Source organism: Bos grunniens, chromosome X, assembly GCF_055505025.1.
Source record: "Bos grunniens cultivar Pamir isolate PY7600 chromosome X, Bosgru_T2T1.0, whole genome shotgun sequence".
In the NCBI taxonomy this organism is placed as follows: domain Eukaryota; kingdom Metazoa; phylum Chordata; class Mammalia; order Artiodactyla; family Bovidae; genus Bos; species Bos grunniens.
Genome location: NC_141194.1, coordinates 126,111,073 through 126,132,329, shown reverse-complemented (window position 1 = coordinate 126,132,329; position 21,257 = coordinate 126,111,073). Strand labels below are relative to the sequence as shown.

Genomic DNA, 21,257 nt, shown 5'->3' with positions numbered 1-21,257 from the left:
TCCAGGACAACTGCTCAATCAGTGTATATGAATCTGCTGGGTTTCTTAAACATTTATACAGATGTCACAGAGATATTCAGTATGACTGAACAGGCATTCTGAGAGGAATTAGTAAGGTATTAACTTAGGCCAGCCCTCCTTGTGAAAACTGGGATGAAATCTTCATGAATCAACTTTTGCAGACGGCTTTTTAAAAGTCCTGACTACAATGAAGCAAGCACATTTCAATAATTCTGAAAATGTCATGGACTTTGAATTGGATTTGGTTTAGATAAAGATTAGGTGAAACCACGAAAGGGCTTTAAAACCCAAGAGCAGATAAACAGCAATGAATGAGGGCAAATGTACAGCTGAGAAGACCTTGCGCAGCATCCAGGGCAAAGACAGACTAAGAGGAGTGCATAGAAATCACCATGGGATGAAAGGTAAGGACAATGGGGGTAAAGGAGCATTCACGAAATACACATGAACGGGGGGGAAATGAGCATGTAGGTTTGGTGAAATTCCACAGTGCAGAGTTACCAGAAAAAAACATGAATTAAAAGTACAGTGGCTAGCTGGCCAGATTTTCTGCGGAGACAGTGAGGGAAAGGGGATGGTGTAAACGGATAAAGAGCTCCGGGTGGGCCTTCCTTGCAGAATAGCGCATTCTGCAAAAGGATCCCAGGAGCGCAGCACTTGACAAAAAAAAGCTTTCAGGCCCTCCGGCTCTCTTAGGAGTCTGGGAGGAGGCGGGGCTTCTCGGAGGGGCAGGTACCGGGGGTGGGGCTGAGTCGTTGGCAGCAGCTCTGTGGTACCCGACAAGGGGCAGGGCCATGCTAGGGGCGGAGCTGCGCAGGCGGTCGCCAATGTGCGTGCAGGCGAGGGGGCGGAGCTGTCCCTAGGCAGCTCAGGTGGGGCCTTGGCTGTGGCGGAGGAGTCATCGGGAGCCCAGCCCCTGAGGGGAGACTGAAGGCGGGGCGCGGCGGAACAGGGCGGGGTGGGACGCGACTGCTGTTGGCCAGCGGCTCCAGGCCTTGCGTCCACCTGTCCGCCAGCTCGTGCTGCGGTCGGTCCGCGGGGCCCGCGCCGGCCCGGGCCCATGGCGGCGTCGGGGGCTCTGTCTGCGGCGGCGGCGGCAGCGGCCCTGTCGGGCGTGGCAGTGCGGCTGGCGCGCTCAGCCGCGATCCGCGGCTCCTACGGTGCCTTCTGAAAGGGGCTCACGCGCACTTTGATCACCTTCTTCGAACTGGCTTAGCGTCTGCGCATGAACTTCCCCTATTTCTACACCGTGGCCTCGGTGATGCTCAACGTGCGCCTGCAGGTGAGGATCGAGTGAACGCCCGCTACCACCTCCGCCCGGCCGCGACGGCAGGGGCATCAGCATGAAGGATCACTGGGCCGGGGGCCGCCGGGACGCTCCGGGGGACGAGGAAGGAGCGGATCAGGCCTCTGAGCCCTAGACCTCCGCCGAGGACACAGCCACCGAGCCCTGGCTCTGGCCAGCCACTTCGCGGCCGGTGACGAACTGCACTGAAACTCTCAAAACAGGCCCTTTGCATCGAACTCGAGAAAAGTATCTGAGTGCAGCCGACCTGTTGCCTCACTTTGGCCGAAGGGGGGAGCAGAAGGAAGAAATTCTTCAGTAGGAACATGAATGACTGACCCCGACCGAAAAGGTAGGAGGCCAGAGGTTGGACTTGCGGGCTGGAGGGAGGTGGTGGCCATGACATCTAGATGTCCAGGCTGCTGGGTGGCTTGGGGAGATGAGGAAGGGACCTGAGGAAACCAGCCTGGAAAGCTGCCTGGCCGAGAGCAGGCAAGGCAGGGTGCATGCAGGCCCTCTGGACTCCCTTGTCATATATCCAAGATGGGGATGAGGGGCAGCTGCCTGGGCATCTCCGAGGGTCAGCCCATCACCTCGGCCCACGGCCCCGGTAGTGTCGCCTGAACACAGGGGAATAGAGGGAAATGGCCCTGGAGAGGCCCAGAAAGCCCTGGAAGAGAGCGGATGCTGGCCCCCTTGTCCTCCACCCCTCGAGAGGCAGCCTGGACGGATGGTTGTGTTCTTGGCCCAAGCCCAGGTCTGTCTCTTTCTCAGCCCTTCACAAGACTTCCTCCTGGCGGGTCTCTGGGACTGCTCTCTGCCTGCTCCTGCTGTCTCTCTTGCTCCTCTCCACCCTCCAAAGCTTTGCATCAGGGGACAGGGAAGAGGGAAAGACGTGTTCCTCCCAGCCCTGCCCCATCTCAGCCACGCTCCCTCCACCTCCTATCAGTGCCTTCCTGGTGCTACAGAATGCGCTGCTCCAGTCCTGGACAGCCTCCAGCAGCCCCTGTGTCCCAAAGGATTTGGGAAAGTGGGGGTCTCCTTGAGTGGAGGGCAGCTGTCAGGCTGGGATGGGAGAGCCGATGGAGAAGAGGCTTGTAGGGTAGGCGACAGTTGGGGAGACAGGGATGTCTTTGGGTGAGGAGGCAACTCTCAAGTCCCAATGTTTTTCTTGTAAGAACTGGTGTTATAGAAGGTGAACTGCCCCTTCTGTGGTCAAGAGAATCAAATCCCTGCCTGGGGCACCCGAGAGAAGGGACTGACCCCTCGAGGAGAGGCAGGGCCTTCCAGGTGGAGAGCCCAAGGGGAGGGGTGGCCTGGTGATCCAGTACTGGCATGAGGGAGGAAGGATGGTGCTGGAGACACTCTGGTGGAGCTCTGTTCTCCCCACCTGCTGGGCTCTGGGAAGGGAGACATTTGCCCTTGTCACATAGATCAGAAGTGGGGGAGCTGAACCTGCCTCCAGGCCTGAATTCCCCACCTGCCCCCCAGTCTCTGGGAGACCTGGCACAGTGGGATGGGGGAAGGGAGCACAGGCTCCCAAGGGACCTAGAGAGAAAGGCCCGTGGCAGGGAAGGTTGGGTGTATGGCAAGTCACGGGGAAGAACCAGGGGACAGTCTAAGCTGAGATGGTCACAGGAGAGATGAGTCCCAGAACCCCTGGGGAGCAAGGTATTCACACACAGTCAGGCCTTCCCACCCCAACCCAAGCCCCACACAAGGCTTAACCAGGGGTTCCTTGGTGTTGAGTGGCACAGGCCTCTCAGTTTGGGTAGGAGTGTTGGCTGGCTCCTGGGGCCGAGTGTAATAGGAGGGAAGGGATACAAGTGGGTGGGGTGGAGCTGAGACCCACGCATGACCCCATGTCTCTGTCTCCAGGCTGCCCCTCCTGCTAGGATCACACAGGAGCATCTGCTCTGGATGGGCCTGCAGCGGTCCTGGCTGTGCTGCTGACTGGTGCACCAGGAGCGGCACTGAGGGGAGCCGGGAGAGGCCCTGGCCCTCACCTCCATCCCACATCCACGTCTGCCCCCTCACTGATTGCTTGCGGTCCTGGTCCTCAGTTCCTGGGACTAAGAACCACAGCAGCCTGGTTGCCCCTGGGACAGAGGGGCTGAGCCTCACACCATGTGCCCTTCTCAGCCACCCAGGGCCCGGCTGAAGAGCTCTGCCTGCCTCACCCCGAGGCCTGAGGCTGCACCCAGGCTACCACATGCCCCCCGCAGATTCCCACAGATGGAAGGGCGCTGATGGCTTCCTCCCTTGTGCCAAGTTGCCTGGAAACCCCTGGTCCTGGTGGCCCCTCCTCCACCCCAACTGTGTCCCTCCAGGACCACTTCCGGGAGACTGCCAGCCTTTGGACTGCATCCCTGGAGTTCTGAGAGACTGTGACTTGGGCTGCAGGGGAGGAGAGGAGCGGAGGACCAGGGGCCTCCTTGGGGCTGATGCGTAAATGGGCCCTTTTCAAGTTTGGATCTCACCCTCTGGGTGACTGGATCCCCAGCTGCAGCCTCTTCCTGGGCCAGCCTAAGAGGGCCTGAGGAGGGCACTAGGGAGGGTCTTTACTTAATATGTGCATGCCTGTGTGTGAATGTGTGTGTGAGTGTGCATGTTGAGTGCATGTGTGAGTGTGGGATGTGTGTGGGCATGTATGTGCGAGTATGTATGCACATGCATGAGGGCTTGAGTGTGTGAGTGTGTGAGGGGGTGTGTGGATGAGTGTGTGGGTATGAGTACAGATGCATGAATGCACAGATGTTTGTGTGTGAATGTGCGGATGTGAGTGTGTGTGTGTGTGAATACACGTGTCAGTGTGCATTTGTGAATGGGTGTGTGTCTGTGCACAAGTGTGTGATTGCTTGTGCACACACAAGTGACTATGCGCTGCAGAGGGTGCAGAGCTGTTTAGCTGGTGTGCAGTGCAGGACGGGCTCCCTGTCCTTCCCGGGCTCGTGGCTCTGTTGGAGCTGCCTGGGCCCTGGGAGGGTGTTTCCCAAAGTGGATAATGTATGTTGGAGATTCAGGGGCCCCGGGCTCAGAGACCCCTCGTCACCTGCAGAGAATCCCCGCTCCTTGTGGGGCTCTGGCTGGGGCTGTCCGCCCCCAAAGATGTTGGCCGTGGGAGGGGCGGGGACACGTCCTCAGCACGTGTTCCTGCCACTGCTCTTCTTACCGTTTTGATCTTGAGTCGTTGGCTGCTTCTGCTCTCCCGTCTCTTCCTCATCTCCCGACTGGGCCCCTGCTGCTCTCTTTGCACTTTATTTTCAGTCTGGTTTTCAGGCAGTGGAGCTTACACACAATCACTGACTTGAATAAGACCACTGCTCCTTTTCTGTGTGTGATGACCTCTGCACCAGTCAGCGCAGTCTGGTCAGAGAAATGTTCTTGTTTCCAGTGTTGTCAAATCTTGTGTCTGTCTAAGTTAATAAAAAATATTCTTTGAATTGAATAAAATGAAAACTGGAGGCCTCTTGTTTCTGGTGTGGTGCCCCCTTGGAGGAGGGGGGCTGGGGGTGAGCTCACCCTACTCTGGCGGCCAGAAGCTGGGGCAGGGGAGCATCCTGAGGGCTATAAGTGGGTGGGGTCATGGCAGGGATGGTGGCCTGTTCAGAAGATGCTCTGAGACAGGACTTGACTTGGAGCGCTGCTCCCATGATGAGAAGTCAGCAGCACAGGCCTGGCCTAAGATGAAGCGATTGTCCCAGTTTGTCCCATTCACAAACTATTTGAATAACCATACAGCTAAGCGTTTTCTTTATTTTAAAGCCTGGTGTTAGAAAGCACTTAATTCAGTTGAACCCCAAGGATGGGCTGGGGTAGGTGAGGTGAAATGGACCGTCTGCAGATCACTTTGTGTCACCCGGAGGCCCCTCTGCAGCAGCAGGTGGCAGGGACCCATCGCTTCCCTGGCAGCCAGGTTGGTGCTCGTTTTGAAGAAGATCAACGTTGGGGACCAGAGACCAGCTTCCCTTCCCTCCACCTTAGACTCAAGCTGTCCCATCACAGGGCCCGGGGTGGGGACTCCGAGACTGCTGCAGAGGGAGCGGGGGTGGTGGTCAGAGGCTGTGGGAGGGAGGCCTGCAGAGAAGCACAGCACCCACCTCAGAGGGAGGAAGGTAGGGCCCTCTTCTGCGCACAGAAACAGAAACGTCAGGTCGTGGGGTGGCTGAGACCTGTGCTTAAGCAGAGTCCCACGACAGGACCAAGGCTCTGAGCTACTGGCAGATCTTAAGGCCTGGCCCTGACATTCCCTGAGGGTCCTGTCACCCCACTGGAGGGACTCATTCTCTGCTCCCCATCCTCCCTGTCTGCCTCCTGACTCTGCCCACCCTTAGACCAGGATCCAGCTCAGACCCCACCTCCACACCTGCATTCACCTACCCAGGCAGGGAGGAAGAGCACACAGCCTCCCCAGCCCTTATCTGGGCACCCTCGGCCCCCCCCAAGAGATGATTGTCTGCTCTCCCTCCTTAGCCTCAGCCTCTGGTCTCAGCCAGACCTCTCCTGCTGTGTCTTTCCTGTCACCTCCTGCTCTGCTCTTTCACTTCCACCACCCTGAGCTAAGGGCTGACTCAGCATCTGGGCCCAGGCACAGCCTGTGGCTTCTGGTCCAGTGTTCTCGCTGCCTCTGGGTCTCCTTCTTGGCACCCATGATTGTCCTGTGCCTGAGGCTGCTTCTGAGCCTGCACCCTGCACCCCGTCCAGCTCTCAGCTCCCTGCACCCACTTGCCCAGCCCCTCCAGGGAGGCCCATTCCAGCCCTTCTGCTGCCCCCCACACCCAACCAGGCAGGAGGAAGATGCCCAGACAGTGCCTACCCATGAAAGCCAGCACAGTGGGGCTTCCCCTCTGGCCAGAGCGCCTCCTGGGGCCTATGACCGACTTTCCCAACCTCCACAAACAGTAGGCCTCCATGGGCCACAGCTCCCCACCAAGGCACTGGGTATCCCCCCCCAACCCTGTGCACTCAGAGACAATCTCACTCCCCACTGCCCCGCTGACAGTGGCAGAAGCTCCTGATTATCTTGAGGCTGTGTTCCACCTCAGCACTGGGAACCAGGCTGAACCTGGGAGCCTCTGCCTCTTCTGCAGAGCAGTCCCCAAGGCTACCTCAGGCCAGCTTCTCCCTTGCCTGGTCACCAAGCCCTTCTCGAGGCTTCCCTCAGTGGCTGCCATGACAGCCCTCCCTCTCTGTGGCCACCACAGGGTCCATCTGCAGCAACCGCCACTGCTCATCCACCCACAACACCCCTTACCCAGAAATCCGAGGTCTCGTCAGGAATCCCTCCTTCCCCTGCCTCCCACACCCCAATTTATGCCACACATCCCCTGTAGCTCATTAACATTCACCCTGATAATGGGGTCACAGTGGCACCCAGAGGGCCTCAGGGAAGGTGATTCTTCAGAGACCCTCAACCGCTCATTTGGCAAGACATATTTCCTGGACTCCTCTCCATGCCCGACCCCAAAGTAGGCCCTGAGCACTGAACCCATGGACCAGACAGAGGAGCCCACACAGACCATGTGAGAGCATAATAGGTGCAGGGCTCATGGGAGGGTTCAGTCAGGAGGAATGCGACCCCTCGTGTACCCAGGAAGTAATCTGGGGTGTCGTTGCTATGGCCAGCTCCAGGTCCAAGGTTAACTCAGAGCAGCCTGGCCACCCGGAGCAGCAGAGCCATAGGTGACTTTCCCAGTTCCCAGAGACTGGCAGCCAAAGATTGTATTTTTACATGGTGTAGATTAAAAAGAAATGTCAGGACACATGTGGCAGGAATTCCAATGAATGCCCCAGACACAACTGGAAGGTAATTCCATCGATGTTCTCGAGGCAATTTTTCTGGAAAGTCTTATCGAAAGTTGTTTCCAGGTGAATACCACGGCAGATCGGAGCACTTTTTAAAGCATTTTTTATTCAGATGTTGTGCACATCCTTAACCCAGACCCCGTGGAGTGTTCTCCATCCTGCTTTTCCTACCTCTCTCTACAACAGGGTTTTGCACCCAGGAGTACAGAGGGCAGAGCCCCAGTCCAGGAATGAAAGGCCGGGTGGGTTCCAGCTCCACAGATCACCAGCTCTGGGCATGTGGGCATGGCACCGTGCCTCCCTGCACCCATTTCCTGGCCTACAGGCACAGTAGTGCAGGCCCCAGGGAAGCAACTTCTCAGTTCTTTTTGATAGTTTGAGACCAGTAAACTATTTTCTCTATGTTTCTGTTTTCTCATTTTCTATGACTTCATGATGATGGCAAAAATCCATGTACATGCCACCTGCGAAATACCGCAGTTTGACCTTGCCTTGCCGGGCGCCTTTTCTGCAAGGTCAAATTTAACAGAAAGCCAGTCTCTGTCACCCTGGGAATCCCAGTCATAGCTAAAGCAGAGGCTCTACAACCTCATCTTGACACCCATTCCTCCCACTCCCTTTCTGTGCCCCAAGACCTCTCTTCTCATCCCCTTAGCATCTATGTCGTTTTTTTTAGAAATGTCTGTTTAGCTTTTCTGCCCATTTTTTTCATTTTCTTATATTGAGTTTCCTGATTTGTTTGTATATTTTGGAAATTAAACCCTTGATAAATTAGGAGTATGGTATTAACGTATACACACTGCTGCTGCTGCTAAGTCACTTCAGTCGTGTCCGACTCTGTGCGACCCCATAGATGGCAGCCCACCAGACCGTGCCGTCCCTGGGATTCTCTAGGCAAGAACACTGGAGTGGGTTGCCATTTCCTTCTCCAATGCATGACAGTGAAAAGTGAAAGCGAAGTCGCTCAGTCGTGTCCGACTCTTCGTGACCCCATGGACTGCAGCCTACTAGGCTCCTCCGTCCATGGGATTTTCCAGGCAAGAGTACTGGAGTGGGGTGCCATCGCCTTCTCCCATATACACACTACTATATATAAAATAAACAAGGACTTACTGTAAAGCATAGAGAACGATATTCACTATTTTCTAATAACTCAGAAAAATTTTAAAAAGAATATACGTATATAAAACCGAATCACTGCTGTGCTCCTAAAACTAACACAATATTGTATATCAGCTGTACTACAATTTAAAAAACAAAGCTGACTGTATATGCATGACTGCTTCTGTCAATGAAGTTCTTGGTCACACAATACCCACTGGGTTTTCTGATATAGTTCAAGGGATCAACCAGCTCTGGCCAGCCTTGGACTGGAGCATGGAGCCTTCACCAAGTTTTGGCAGAATTTGCTTTCTGTAATGAACAAACCATGAGGACGAGATATACAGGTTTTCAAGTTATAGGAGGTGCAAGATCTTGAGCAAATAAGAATCTATGAACTGACTATGTGCTTCAGATTTCTATGCACACCACAAGATTTGAAAATACATCTGGGATGCAGGGTACCCCCTTAAGTCACCAGGGACTTTTCAGAACACCAGCAGTACTGGAAATTGTCATTACCTCTTATACACCAGGCACGTGGTGCTTGGAGCAGACTTGGGAGGGGAAACTAGCTGGGTTCGAACCCAGACTCTTGACTGGAGTCACTTTGGCCAGGTCCTTCAGACTCTCTGGGCTTCCCTGGTGGCTGAGTGGTAAAGAATCTGCTTGAAACCCGCTTGAGAGGCGGGTTCGATCCCTGGGTCAGGAAAATCCTCTGGAGAACGGAATGGCTACCCACTTCAGCATTCTTGCCTGGAGAATTTCAAGGACAGAGGAGCCTGGCGGGCTATGTTCCATGGGGGTCATAAAGGGTAAGACAGGACTGAGCGACTGAGCACATTCAGATTCTCTGTCATTCACTTCATCTGCGAGATGGTGAGTAATTCCATGGTTCTCTGAGGAACATGTGAACCAGTACACATCAATCACTGAACACTGAGCACGGTGACTGACTCGTGGAAGTGGTCTGTACACAAGACCCCATCTTTGTTAGTGATCAGCTCGATACAGAGCTGGTCAGAAGAGCTGCTCAGTCTCAGGACATCAAAAGACAAGCTGCTCTTGCTGAAGCTGGGGAGGGGCTGGTGACTAGAGTCCTGCCTCTGGCCTCCACACCAGCAGAGAGCGCCCTTGAGCCACTTCTGTAGTGGACGCTTGCCTGCTACTCAAAGTGTGGTCCAGGGACCAGCTGCATCAGTATCACCTGGGAACTTGTCACTCTGAGGCCTCCACCACAGGCGTATTGAATTAGGACTTACACTTTCATAATAACTGGTGATTAGAGTTTGAAAGCACTACTCCCTGATATCTTGAGAGTCGAGAGGTTGACATAAGTAAACTGTATTTTAAATGAACTGAAAAAGGACGTACAGTGACGTACCCAAAACCACAAAACTAATGGGTGGCAGAGCCAAGATTAGCATCCAGGTTTCCTGACTTTCAGCTCAGGCTTTTCTGCACGATTCTGATCAGTTGCACCCTGTGGCAGATTCTCCTCTGGTCCCAGGGGACAAGTTCATGTCTTGTTTCTGCAACCAAGCCCCTGTCATATGTCCTTGCATCTAAATCCATGACTTGTGAGACTTCCTTGGTTATCCAGCAGTTAAGATTTCACCTTCCAGTGCTCCCTTGATGGTTCAGTGGTTGAGAATTATCCTGCCAGTTCACTGCACAAGGCTTCCATCTCTGGTCCAGGAAGATCCCACTTGCCACAGAGCAACGAAGCCAGGTAGCCACAACCGTGGAAGCCTTCTGGCCCTAGAGCCTGTGCTTCGAAACAAGAGAAGCCACGGCAATGAAAAGCCCACGTACTGAAACCAAGAGTAGCCCTGGCTCGCTGTAGCCAGAGAAAAGACCCAGCACAGCCAAAATAAATAACTTAGGAACCGCAATGGCACCCCACACCAGTACTCTTGCCTGGAAAATCCCATGGACGGAGGAGCCTGGTAGGCTGCAGTCCATGGGGTCGCTAAGAGTCGGACACGACTGAGCGACTTCACTTTCACTTTTCACTGTCAAGCATTGGTGGAGGAAATGGCAACCCACTCCAGTGTTCTTGCCTGGAGAATCCCAGGGACGGCGGGGCCCGGTGGGCTGCCATCTATGGGGTCGCACAGAGTCGGACACGACTGAAGCGACTTAGCAGCAGCAGCAGGAACCGATTACATTCTTCCGATTTCTGAGTGGAGCATCGCCACCTGCTGGTTGATCCCTTGAACTACATCAGAAAGCCCTAAAGGTGTTGTGTTGCCAAGGCCTTCAGCGACAGGGACAGTCATCCGTACACAGCCAGTTTTGATAAGGGCAAGATAAGAAAGAGAAGAGAGGCCTTGGGACACACGAAGGGAGTGGGAGTAATATATGTCAACGTGAGTGTGCAGAGCCTCCTATAACTCGAAAACCCAGTGGAGCTGCGCCATCTACTGGTGGATTCTTTGAATTATATCAGAAAACCTGGGGGTGTTGTGTTGGCAATTCACATCACATCAATCAGTGGACACTGAGCACAGTGGCTGACACGCAGAAGCGGTCTATCCATGAGGACCCGTCTTCGTTAGTGATCAGCTTGATTCTGAGCTGGTCAGAAGAGCTGCTTAGTCTCAGGATGTCAAAACGGAGCACCGCGTCAGGGTCAAGGGCATAAACTCTCTATTTAGACACAGCAGCTCTACCACTTAACCAGGGCAGGCCACTCGGCCTTTCTGAGCCGCAACTTCGTGACTGGTCAAATTGGCGTGGGTAGCACCCACCTGGCGACTGTCGTGGGTCCAGTGTGGCCGCGAGCATGGGTAAGGGCCTGGCTCGTCCTGGGACGGGTTCGGTGGGCGGCAACTTCTGTGTGAACCCGGCTGCGGGGGCGCCCCCACTGCACACCATCTGGAAACAACTCACTCCTTCCGCCTCATCTGTAGCTCCTTCACCCAGTTCTCATCTGCTTGCCCTCAGCTGCACAGAGTGGGTAGCCGAGATCCAAAGGAAGAAAAAAGAAAACAGGAAATGGAAGGGATTCTATTCATCAACCTTCCCTGGATTTGGGAAAGACAAAGCCACCCTGCGACTTTCAGGGTGTACTACAGCTGAAACCCCCTCACAGCCTCCCCCTGCTGTCTCTTTGGTGTACCTGAACCTTTGGCCTCCCACAGCCAAAGGAGCAAGACAGTTGGTACTACTGCCTCTCCTTCTGGGTTCGGGGAGGGGGGCCGCTGGGAGGGCAACTGAAGGCTGAGAGCTCCGCTAGATTCCTGCCCTCCCTCGGTTCTGCCCTCTGCCTCCACCAATCCCTATCTATGCTTTTCCATCATCTGTGTGCTCCATGGAGCATACGGATTTGCTCAGCCTTTTATGCCACAGAGGACTTAAACCTGCAAAGTCAACCACATTGTTTTCCTCTGGAAGATTTATGGAACTGCAGACTATTATTTTTCACCTGGGGCTTCTGAGGTCCCCAGTTAAAATACATCTGTTCTGGCATCACTTTCCCTCAAGAATACTTTCTGCTTTCTAATTCGTGTTGGTATTTTACCCTGACCATTATAGTTCCCACTGTAGTTCTGATTGGCATTCTAGCTTGTAGATCAGTCTCTGGTGAGTATATCTTAATTTTTGACTCTTGCAAAAATGAGTTCATTACCCTGCAATATCAAGAACCAACCCTTAGTGGTAACCAAGCAGATTCTCATCAGAGATCTAGCTGCTTTTGGCACACTCAAGTGTTCATAGCCAACTGTTCCAAGTTGAATTTGTCTTTTCTAAAAACCCAAAATACCCTTCTTTTCTTTTTTGGTTCCCTATCTTGTGTGGTGTCACCACCATCCACTCCAAAATCAGGAGTCGTCTCTTTACTGGCTGTGTCCTTCTCCCTCATGCATCCAGTTAGTAAGACTCTACTTCCTGTTGTTTCTTGAATCCATCCCCCATCAACCTTGCTTCGGTTTAGATACAACTTATGTTGCTGTTGACTCTCTACAAGTTTCCTGTCACTGTCTACCCATTCCCAGGTTTTCAGCCCCACCCCAACCAATGCCAAGTTCACCCTCCTTCTCCTAGATAACATGGTTCATAAATATAGCCATCCCATTCTTCTCTCAATATCTTTCAACAAATCCCAAAGTTTAGGATGAAACTGCATCTCCAGAGCACCTCTGACCCCATCTCGCTGATGCACATTGTGCACTGTGAGGTTTGTTTTCTTGCTCTCCAGAGACTAATGAGGTAAAAGAGCACTTCATGTGCACCAGGGCCTGCACTTGTAGCTTTTCGCCAAACAGATTGCATTTCACAAACTTCATGACAATGATCAAAACACATGGAAGTTGAAAAATAATACAGAGATACTGCATGTTCTCATCATCTATGAGCAATAAGTATCAACCCATACACAATCAGAATTGATCTCTGCCCCCTTCTCTTTCCTGCTGCTGCTGCTAAGTCACTTCAGTCGTGTCAGACTCTGTGTGATCCCACAGATGGCAGCCCACCAGGCTCCCCCATCCCTGGGATTCTCCAGGCAAGAACATTGGAGTGGGTTGCCATTTCCTTCTCCAATGCAGGAAAGTGAAGTCGCTCAGTTGTGCCCGACCCTCAGCGACCCCATGGACTGCAGCCTACCAGGCTCCTCCGCCCATGGGATTTTCCAGGCAAGAGAACTGGAGTGAGGTGCCATTGCCTTCTCCGTCTCTTTCCTACCACCATGCAATTAATTCAAAATCAACCCCATATGAGTATGTGCAGGAAATTGCTTTCAAAGGTGAACTGGAAGGCCTTATGAATAACACTAAATAAGCAATTTTTGGATCTGTTGTATTCCTCCATTTTATTGGCTTGTGAGATAATTCAGACATCCTCGATGCAGGAATAATGTTTTCAGTTTCTAGGTCAATGAACAATACACAGCCTTATAGGAAAAGAAACTTTTGCAGGTGACTCCAGCCAATGCAAGTGAGTGTACTAGGCCATGTGGTGTGCTGTGTGATGGTGCTGTAGGGCATATCAGGTGGCTGTAAGAAGCCTATGCCAAGCCAATAGATGAGAGTCTTCCTGGCACATACTAGAGGAACTGCATGCTCTCTTCATCTTTTCATTGCCTCCCTGATACTAGATGACTAAATGCCCCACTGTGAGATACCAGGTCTCTCAAGCTGCCCTGCGTAACTGGTGATTTCTGAGGCTTAACAATTCATTAAGGAAAGAAAGAGAGTAAGTAAATAAATAGATCCCTATAAGAAATTATCCTTTGGGCCACAACACAAAGGCCACACATACATATTTGAGGACTATAAGAATGTTTAAGGAAATCTCCTGACCCTGCTAAGGTAAGGCAGAATTAGAGTGATTGGTATGCTCCTATGCATGGTCACAGAAGAAGTCAGGAGGTTCTGACACCAAAATCAAAGGAACAAAAGCAAAAAATAAGCAAGCAGGGCTATATTAAACTAAAAGGCCTCTGCCCAGCAAAGGAAACCATCAATGAAATGAAAAGGCAACTATTAAATGGGTCAAAATACTTGCATGTCATGTATCTGATAAGGGGCTAATATCCAAAAAAAATATGGGAACTTCCCTGGTGGCTCAGATGGTAAAGAATCTGCCTGCAACTCAGGAGATCCAGATTTGACCCCTGGGTAGGGAAGATCACCTGAAGGAAGAAATAGAATATGTAAAAACCTCATACAACTCAAGAGCAGAAAAGTGAATAGTGCCATTAAAACTGGGCAGAGGATCCGAATAGAAATTTTCCCAAAGACATACAGATGACCAGTGTTACTCACTCACTTGTGTCTGACTCTTTGCAGACTCCATGGACTGTAGCTGGCCAGGCTTCTCTGTCCATGGACTTCTCCAGGCAAGAATACTGGAGTGGGTTGCCATTCCCTTCTCCAGCGGATCATCCCATCCTAAGGATCAAACCCAGGTCTCTCACATCGCAGGCAGATTCTTTACTTCTGAGCCACCAGGGAAGCCCAGATGGCCAACAGGTACATTAAAAGATGCTCTCACCACCATTATTCAACATAGTTTTGGAAGTCCTAGCTACAGCAATCAGAGAAGAAAAAGAAATAAAAGGAATCCAGACTGGAAAAGAAGAAGTAAAGCTCTCACTGTTTGCAGATGACATGATACTATACATAGAAAACCTTAAAGATACTATCAGAAAATTACTAGAGATAATCAGTGAATTTAGCAATGTTGCAGGATACAAAATCAATACACAGAAATCACTTGCATCCCTGTACACTAACAATGAAAAATCAGGAAAAGAAATTAAGGAATGAATCCTATTCACCATTGCAACAAAAAGAATAAAATATATAGGAATAAACCTACCCGAGGAGACAAAAGAACTGTATCCTGTATACAGAAAATTATAAGTCACTGATGAAAGAAATAAAAGATTAAAAAAACAGGTGGAGAGATATTCCATGTTCCTGGGTAGGAAGAATCAATATTGTGAAAATGACTATACTACCAGAAGCAATATACAGATTCAATGTGATCCCTATCGAATTACCAATGGCATTTTTCACAGAACTAGAACAAAAATTTCACAATTCATTTGGAAACACAAAAGACCCCGAATAGCCAAAGTGGTCTTGGGAGAGGAGAATGGAGCTGGAGGAATCACCCTTCCTGACTTCAGATAATACTACAAAGCTACAGTCATCAAGACAGCATGGTACTGGCACAAAAACAGAAATATAGACCAATGGAAAAAGATCCAGAAATAAATTCATGCATCTATCCATACCTTATTTTTGACAAAGCAGGTAAGAATATACAATGGGGCAAAGATAGCCTCTTCAATAAGTGGTGCTGGGAAAACTAGACAGCTACATGTACAGAATGAAATTAGAACACTTCCTAACACCACACACAAAGATAAACTCAAAAAGGATTAAAGACATACATGTAAGACCAGAAACTATAAAACTCTTAGAGGAAAACACAGGCAGAACACTTGATGACATAAATCAAAGCAAGATCCTCTATGATCCACCACCTAGAGTAATAGAAATAAAAACAAGAGTAAACAAATGGGACCTAATTAAACTTAAAAGCTTTGGCACAGCAAAGGAAACTGTAAACAAGGTGAAAAGACAGCCTTCAGAATGGGAGAAAATAATAGCAAATGAAACAACTGACAGAGGATTAATTTGCAAAATATATAAGCAGCTCATACAACTCAATACCAGAAAAACAAACAACCCAATCAAAAAGTGGGGAGAAGACCTAAACAGACATTTCTCCAAAGACATACAGATGGCTAACAAGTCCATGAGAAAATGCTCAACATCACTTAGTATTAGAGAAATGCAAGTCAAAACTACAATGAGATATCACCTCACACTAGTCAGAATGGCCCTCATCAAAAAGTCTACAAACAATAAACCTGGAGAAAAAGTAACCCTCCTGTGCTGTTGGTGGGAATGTAAATTGATACAGCCACTATGGAAGATGGTATGGAGATTACTTAAAAAACCAGGAATAAAACCACCGTATGACGAAACAATACCACTCAGAGGCATATACCCTGAGGAAACCAAAATTGAAAAAGACACATGTACTCCACTGTTCATTGCAGCACTATTTACAATACCTAGAACATGGAAGCAACCTAGATGTCCATTGACAGATGAATGGATAAAGAAGTTGTAGTACATATACACAATGGAATATTACTCAGCCATAAAAGGAATGCATTTGAGTCCGTTCTAATGAGGTGGATGAAACTAGAGCCTATCAGAGTGAAGTAAGTAGAAAGAGAAAAATAAATGTCGTACACTAATGCATATATCAAGAAGGTCAAGGTCAAGAAGCAACAGTTAGAACTGTACATGGAACAATAGACTGGTTCCAAAGCAGGAAAGGAGCGTGTCAAGTCTGTATATTGTCACCCTGCTTATTTAACTTCTATGCAGAATACATCATGAGAAATGCCAGGCTGGATGAAGTACAAGCTGGAATCAAGATTGCTGGGAGAAGTCTCAATAACCTCAGATATGCAGATGACACCACCTTTATGGCAGAGAGTGAGGAAGAACTAAAGAGCCTCTTGGTAGAAGTGAAAGAGGAGAAAGAAAAAGCTGGCTTAAAACTCAACATACAGGAAACTAAGCTCATGGCATCTGGTCCCATCACTTCATGGCAAATAGATGGGGAAACAATGGACACAGTGACAGACTTTATTTTCTTGGGCTCCAAAATCACTGCAGATGGTGATTGCAGCCATGAAATTAAAAGATGCTTGCTCCATGGATGAAAAGCTATGACCAACCTAGACAGCATGTTAAAAATCAGAGACATTACTTTGCCAACAAAGGTCCATCTAGTCAAAGCTATGGTTTTTCCAGTAGTCATGTATGGATGTGAGAGTTGGACTATAAAGAAAGCTGAGCGCTGAAGAATTGATGCTTTTGAACTGTGGTGTTGGAGGAGACTCTTCAGAGTCTCTTGGACTGGAAGGAGATCTAACCAGTCAATCCTAAAGGAATTCAGTCCTGAATATTCATTGACTGATGCTGATGCTGAAACTCCAATACTTTGGCCACCCGATGCAAAGAACTGACTCATTGGAAAACACCCTGATGCTGGGAAAGATTGAAGGCGGGAGGAGAAGGGGATGACAGAGGATGAGATGGTTGGATGGCATCACTGACTCAATGGACATGAATTTGAGTAAACTCCGGGAGTTGGTGATGGACAGGGAAGCCTGGCATGCTGCAGTCCATGGGCTGGGAAACAGTCGGACACGACTGAGTGATTGAACTGAATGCATATACCCGAAATCTAGAACGATGGTAACAAACAATTTATTTGCAGGACAGCAGTGGAGAAACAGACATAGAGAACAGACTAATGGACACAGGGAGAGGGGAGAAGAGGGTGAAATGTATGGAGAGAGTAACATGGAAACTTAAATTACCATATGTAAAATAGATAGGCAGTGGGAATTTGCAGTATGTTTCAGGGAAATCAAACAGGGTCTCTGTTTGAGACCCACAACCTAGAGTAGAGGGATGGGATGGGGAGGGAGATAGGAGGGAGGTTCAAGAAGTAAGGGACATATATATACCTACGGCTGATTCATTTTGAGGTTTGACTGAAAACAACAAAATTCTGTAAAGCAATTATCTTTTAATTAAAAAATAAATAGAAAAAAAAAAGATGCACTATGCTGTTAACCATCAGGGAAATGCAAATCAAAATGATAATGTGATATCACATCACACTTGTTAGAATGGCCATTATGAAAAAGAAGAGCTGTAACAAGTATTGACAATAATGTGAAGAAATATGAATCTTCCTACACCACTGGTGGAAATGTAATTGGTGCAGCCACTATGGAAAACAATATGGATGTTCCTCAGAAACAAACAAACAAAAAAATAGAGCTACCATATGATCCAGCAATTCCACTCCTGGGTACGTATCACAAAAGAAAAAGAAAAATGCTAGCTTGAAAAGATACATGCAAGCCCTTTCCCAAGTGTTTTGGAGGAGACAAACTCAGCTGGCAGAAGCATTTGTAAAATGCTTATGTTTTTCAGTAAGATATGTATGTTGAAAAAGCTCCCACTTGCAGATGTTATTATTTGTGATGACTACAAGCATGATTGATGAAGATATGGCTCTGGGTGTGCATCACACCAGATACCGAGTGGGACTCTGGGCTCCGTAATCTGGGCATTGATGAGAGGTGGTGGGTGGCAGGGGGAGGGGTCTCCAGGCCGGAATTGAAGTTCTCCCCTGGTTAAGGTAAGAAAGGTGGTAGGTAATCTGACACCTTCCTATGTGAAGTGATCCTTTTGCCTACCACATGAGAGCCACAATACATGTTCAGATATTGTGGGGTGTTGGGCAGTTCCTGGTAGAGTGAGGCAAAGTTAGGGTGACCAGCACGGTTCTGCAGAACATCAGTGCAGAAGTCACAGGGAACAAAACCGGAACCAGTGAGCATGCAGTTCTGTCTGGGTAAGATGGTAATTGATGTGAATGGTAAGTCTCATAAGGATTTACCCTCTCCCCACTGCAGCCACTGTAATAGCCCCCATACAGATCTTATGAGGTCACCAAACTGATGTTGCTCCTACTTGGAATGTTTCCCTTGACGCCGGAGCAAAGAGGAGGCCCATATAATTGCTCTTAGGCACTAAAAAGGCATTCCAACAGGGGTCTTCACCTAGTCCCCAATTGAGCCCCCCTTCTGGTAAGCTTTCACTAGTGGTAAAGAACCCATCTGCCAATGCAGGAGATGTAAGAGACACGGGTTCCATCCCTGGGTCAAGAAGATCCACTGGAAGAGGACATGGCAACCCACTCCAGTATTCTTCCGTCCACCTTTAAAGTTGTTTGCTGCTCAGGATCACATCTTGATTCCTTGGGTGACTCAAAGTTGAAGTGTTTACAGGAAAGAAAATCCTTTTTACACAGATTTTACATAGTTTCTCTTTTTTACTTAGTGTTTCAAACATATTAGACAAAACATAAGTATGGAAGAGATCTGGGCGTTATGGATTTAAATTATAAGTGAACTATAAACCTTTAATTATGCAGAGTTTTATAACGGAAAAACGTTTTAAAACGGGTCAATGTATGCTTAAACCACTAATCATATTAATATGTAATGAAATTTAAGTGAATTACAACCTGTCTTCCTGGAGTCTCTAGTCATTTAAATTTTTTTTTCTTTTCTTTGAAGCATATAAGCCATAGTAGGTTATAAGGAAAACTGAAGAGATCATTATACTTATTTTCATATTCATTCTAAATGGCTTACTGTATAATCTAATTTCTAGTGAAGACAATTATAAGGAATAACTTTGAGCAGATTAATATTAAATTTCACATGGTTTACAAATCTCACTATTTAAAAAAGAGGAAAAAGAAAATGCCTTTATCTGACCATCCTCACTGGTGAGTGACCCAGCTGAAAGGTAAGCCTGGAATTATCCAGAAGCAACAATGCTCTGACTTTTCTTCCATTGTCATAAAACATTCGGTTGAAAAGGCCTCACCTCAGGAACACAGCTTTGAAAGAATCATTCTGAAAACGACTCCTTGGTGAAGCAAACATGTTTACTAGTTTTACAATCACAGATAATGCACGGTGTCCTCTCACACTTTAGGGCAGCTTTGCTCTGCAAATAAGGATTAACCTTATCTTCTGAGTGTAATCTTAGTTTGCATGTTAAAAGGCGGACAGGCACTCCTTTTTTATTTTCCTCCTTGGCATGTAGATCTCTGGTATCCTTGCCAGAGGAGTTTCTCACACTGATTTTTCACACTAAGGTCAGTTTCATCTCCAGTGTACAACTGAGCTACACATACTTTCTTGTCTTCGAGTATTATAGATAACTTTTGTCCAAATGGCTCTGCTGCTGAAAAGTCGCTTCAGTCGTGTCTGAATCTGTGCGACCGCATAGACGGAAGCCCACAAGGCTCCCCTGTCCTTGGGATTCTTGAGGCAAGAATACGGGAGTGGGTTGCCATTTCATTCTCCAATACATGAAAGTGAAAAGTGAAAGTGAAGTCGCACAGACTTCTCCGACTCTTAGTGACCCCATGGACTGCAGCCTACCAGGCTCCTCCGAGCATAGGATTTTCCAGGCAAGAGTACTGGAGTGGGGTGCCATAGCCTTCTCCGCCAAATGGCTCAATGCTTAGGTAAAGGATGAAAATTTGGAGACACTGACAACCTGAGATATCCGGGTTCTTAGCAAGATGCCTTCTCCAAAGAACTATGCTAAGCACTACAGGACGTGTAAGATGAAACAAGAGTCCTGTCCTTCAGGGACGCCTAATACAGTAGCAAAAGCATGGGCTATGACAACAGGAGACCTACAATTGGTCTAAAATCTGCCACCTGTAATCCACGTGACTCTGCGGACGCCGCGTCCTGTATCTGAATTTCTTTATACGTCAAAGCGAAATGTAAACGGAAGGGACACCACGAGGTTCAAACCTAGCTAACAAGAATAACGGAGAAGGCCGTGGCACCCCACTCCAGTACTCTTGCCTGGAAAATCCCATGGACGGAGGAGCCTGGAAGGCTGCAGTCCGTGGGGTCGCTGAGGGTCGGACACGACTGAGCGACTTCACTTTCACTTTTCACTTGCATGCATTGGAGAAGAAAATGGCAACCCACTCCAGTGTTCTTGCCTGGAGACTCCCAGGGACCGGGGGAGCCTGGTGGGCTGCCGTCCATGGGGTCGCACAGAGTCGGACACGACTCAAGCGACTTGGCGGTGGCGGTGGCGGTGGCGGCGGCGGCGGCGGCGGCGGTGGCGGCGGCAGCAGCAGCAGCAACAAGAATAAACAACAATAGTTGGGAAGCACGTGCCTGCAAACCAGAGAAGGATTTTAAAAACATGAGGGACTGCTGCTCCTGATCCAGCGAGGGGTCTGGCCAGGAGGACCAAAAGCCTCCTAACTCGAGTCCTCGGGACAATCCTAGTGATGACTTTCGGAGACGGGGGTCCTAGCCAGGCGAACTGCGCGGTAGAAAAGGCCACCGGCTGTTGGAACGCGATTCGGCAGTAATCTGGACGCAAGACACGCGGCATGTCGGCGGGAGGGGGGGGGTCGGAGATCGCGGACGCTCGCAGGAGACAACCTCCTTCGCGGCGCCGCCAGGACTCCCGTGAGCCCGAGACTCGGTGACCTGAACTGTCCTTTTTTTCTGCATCCGGGGCTGACCCCAGGATGGGGCGGACGTGCGGGACGCTTCCTGACTCGCGTGTGCGCGCCTACGCAGGTTTTGGGGGCAGAGGAGGTGGGGGGGGGGGGGTGTGATGGGCGTGGCTATCACGCAGCCACCGGAAGCCGTCCTTTCGTTTCCGGTGGGCGCCCGGCCCACAGCACGAGACCCCAGAATGGCGAGCCGGGGTACGGTCTCGAGGCGCTAGAGGGGTCACGCCGGAGACTGAAGTCGCAAGGTCCGCGCGCGCCCGGGGCCTCGCGCCTTCCCGGCACCGCCCCCGGGGGCGCGGGAACCCGCACCTGCCTGCCTCCCCGCGACGGCGTGAGGTGTGGTGACTTGATAGCC

At 49.8% G+C, this 21,257-nt stretch overlaps 1 protein-coding gene and 1 pseudogene across 1 annotated transcript in view; both read left to right on the top strand.

The window, feature by feature from the left end:
- The first annotated feature begins 947 nt into the window (after positions 1-947).
- On the top strand, positions 948-1,462 carry LOC147341323 (small integral membrane protein 10-like protein 2A; annotated as a pseudogene).
- Positions 1,463-1,502: 40 nt separating this feature from the next.
- The window catches only part of LOC147341322 (zinc finger protein 75D-like), a 37,344-nt gene continuing 17,589 nt past the window's right edge, over positions 1,503-21,257 (top strand). Inside the window, exon 1 of the mRNA XM_086389183.1 lies at positions 1,503-1,658. Coding sequence (XP_086245309.1) covers positions 1,637-1,658 — 22 coding nt within the window. The 5' untranslated portion in view covers positions 1,503-1,636. The remainder of the gene's footprint in view (positions 1,659-21,257) is intronic.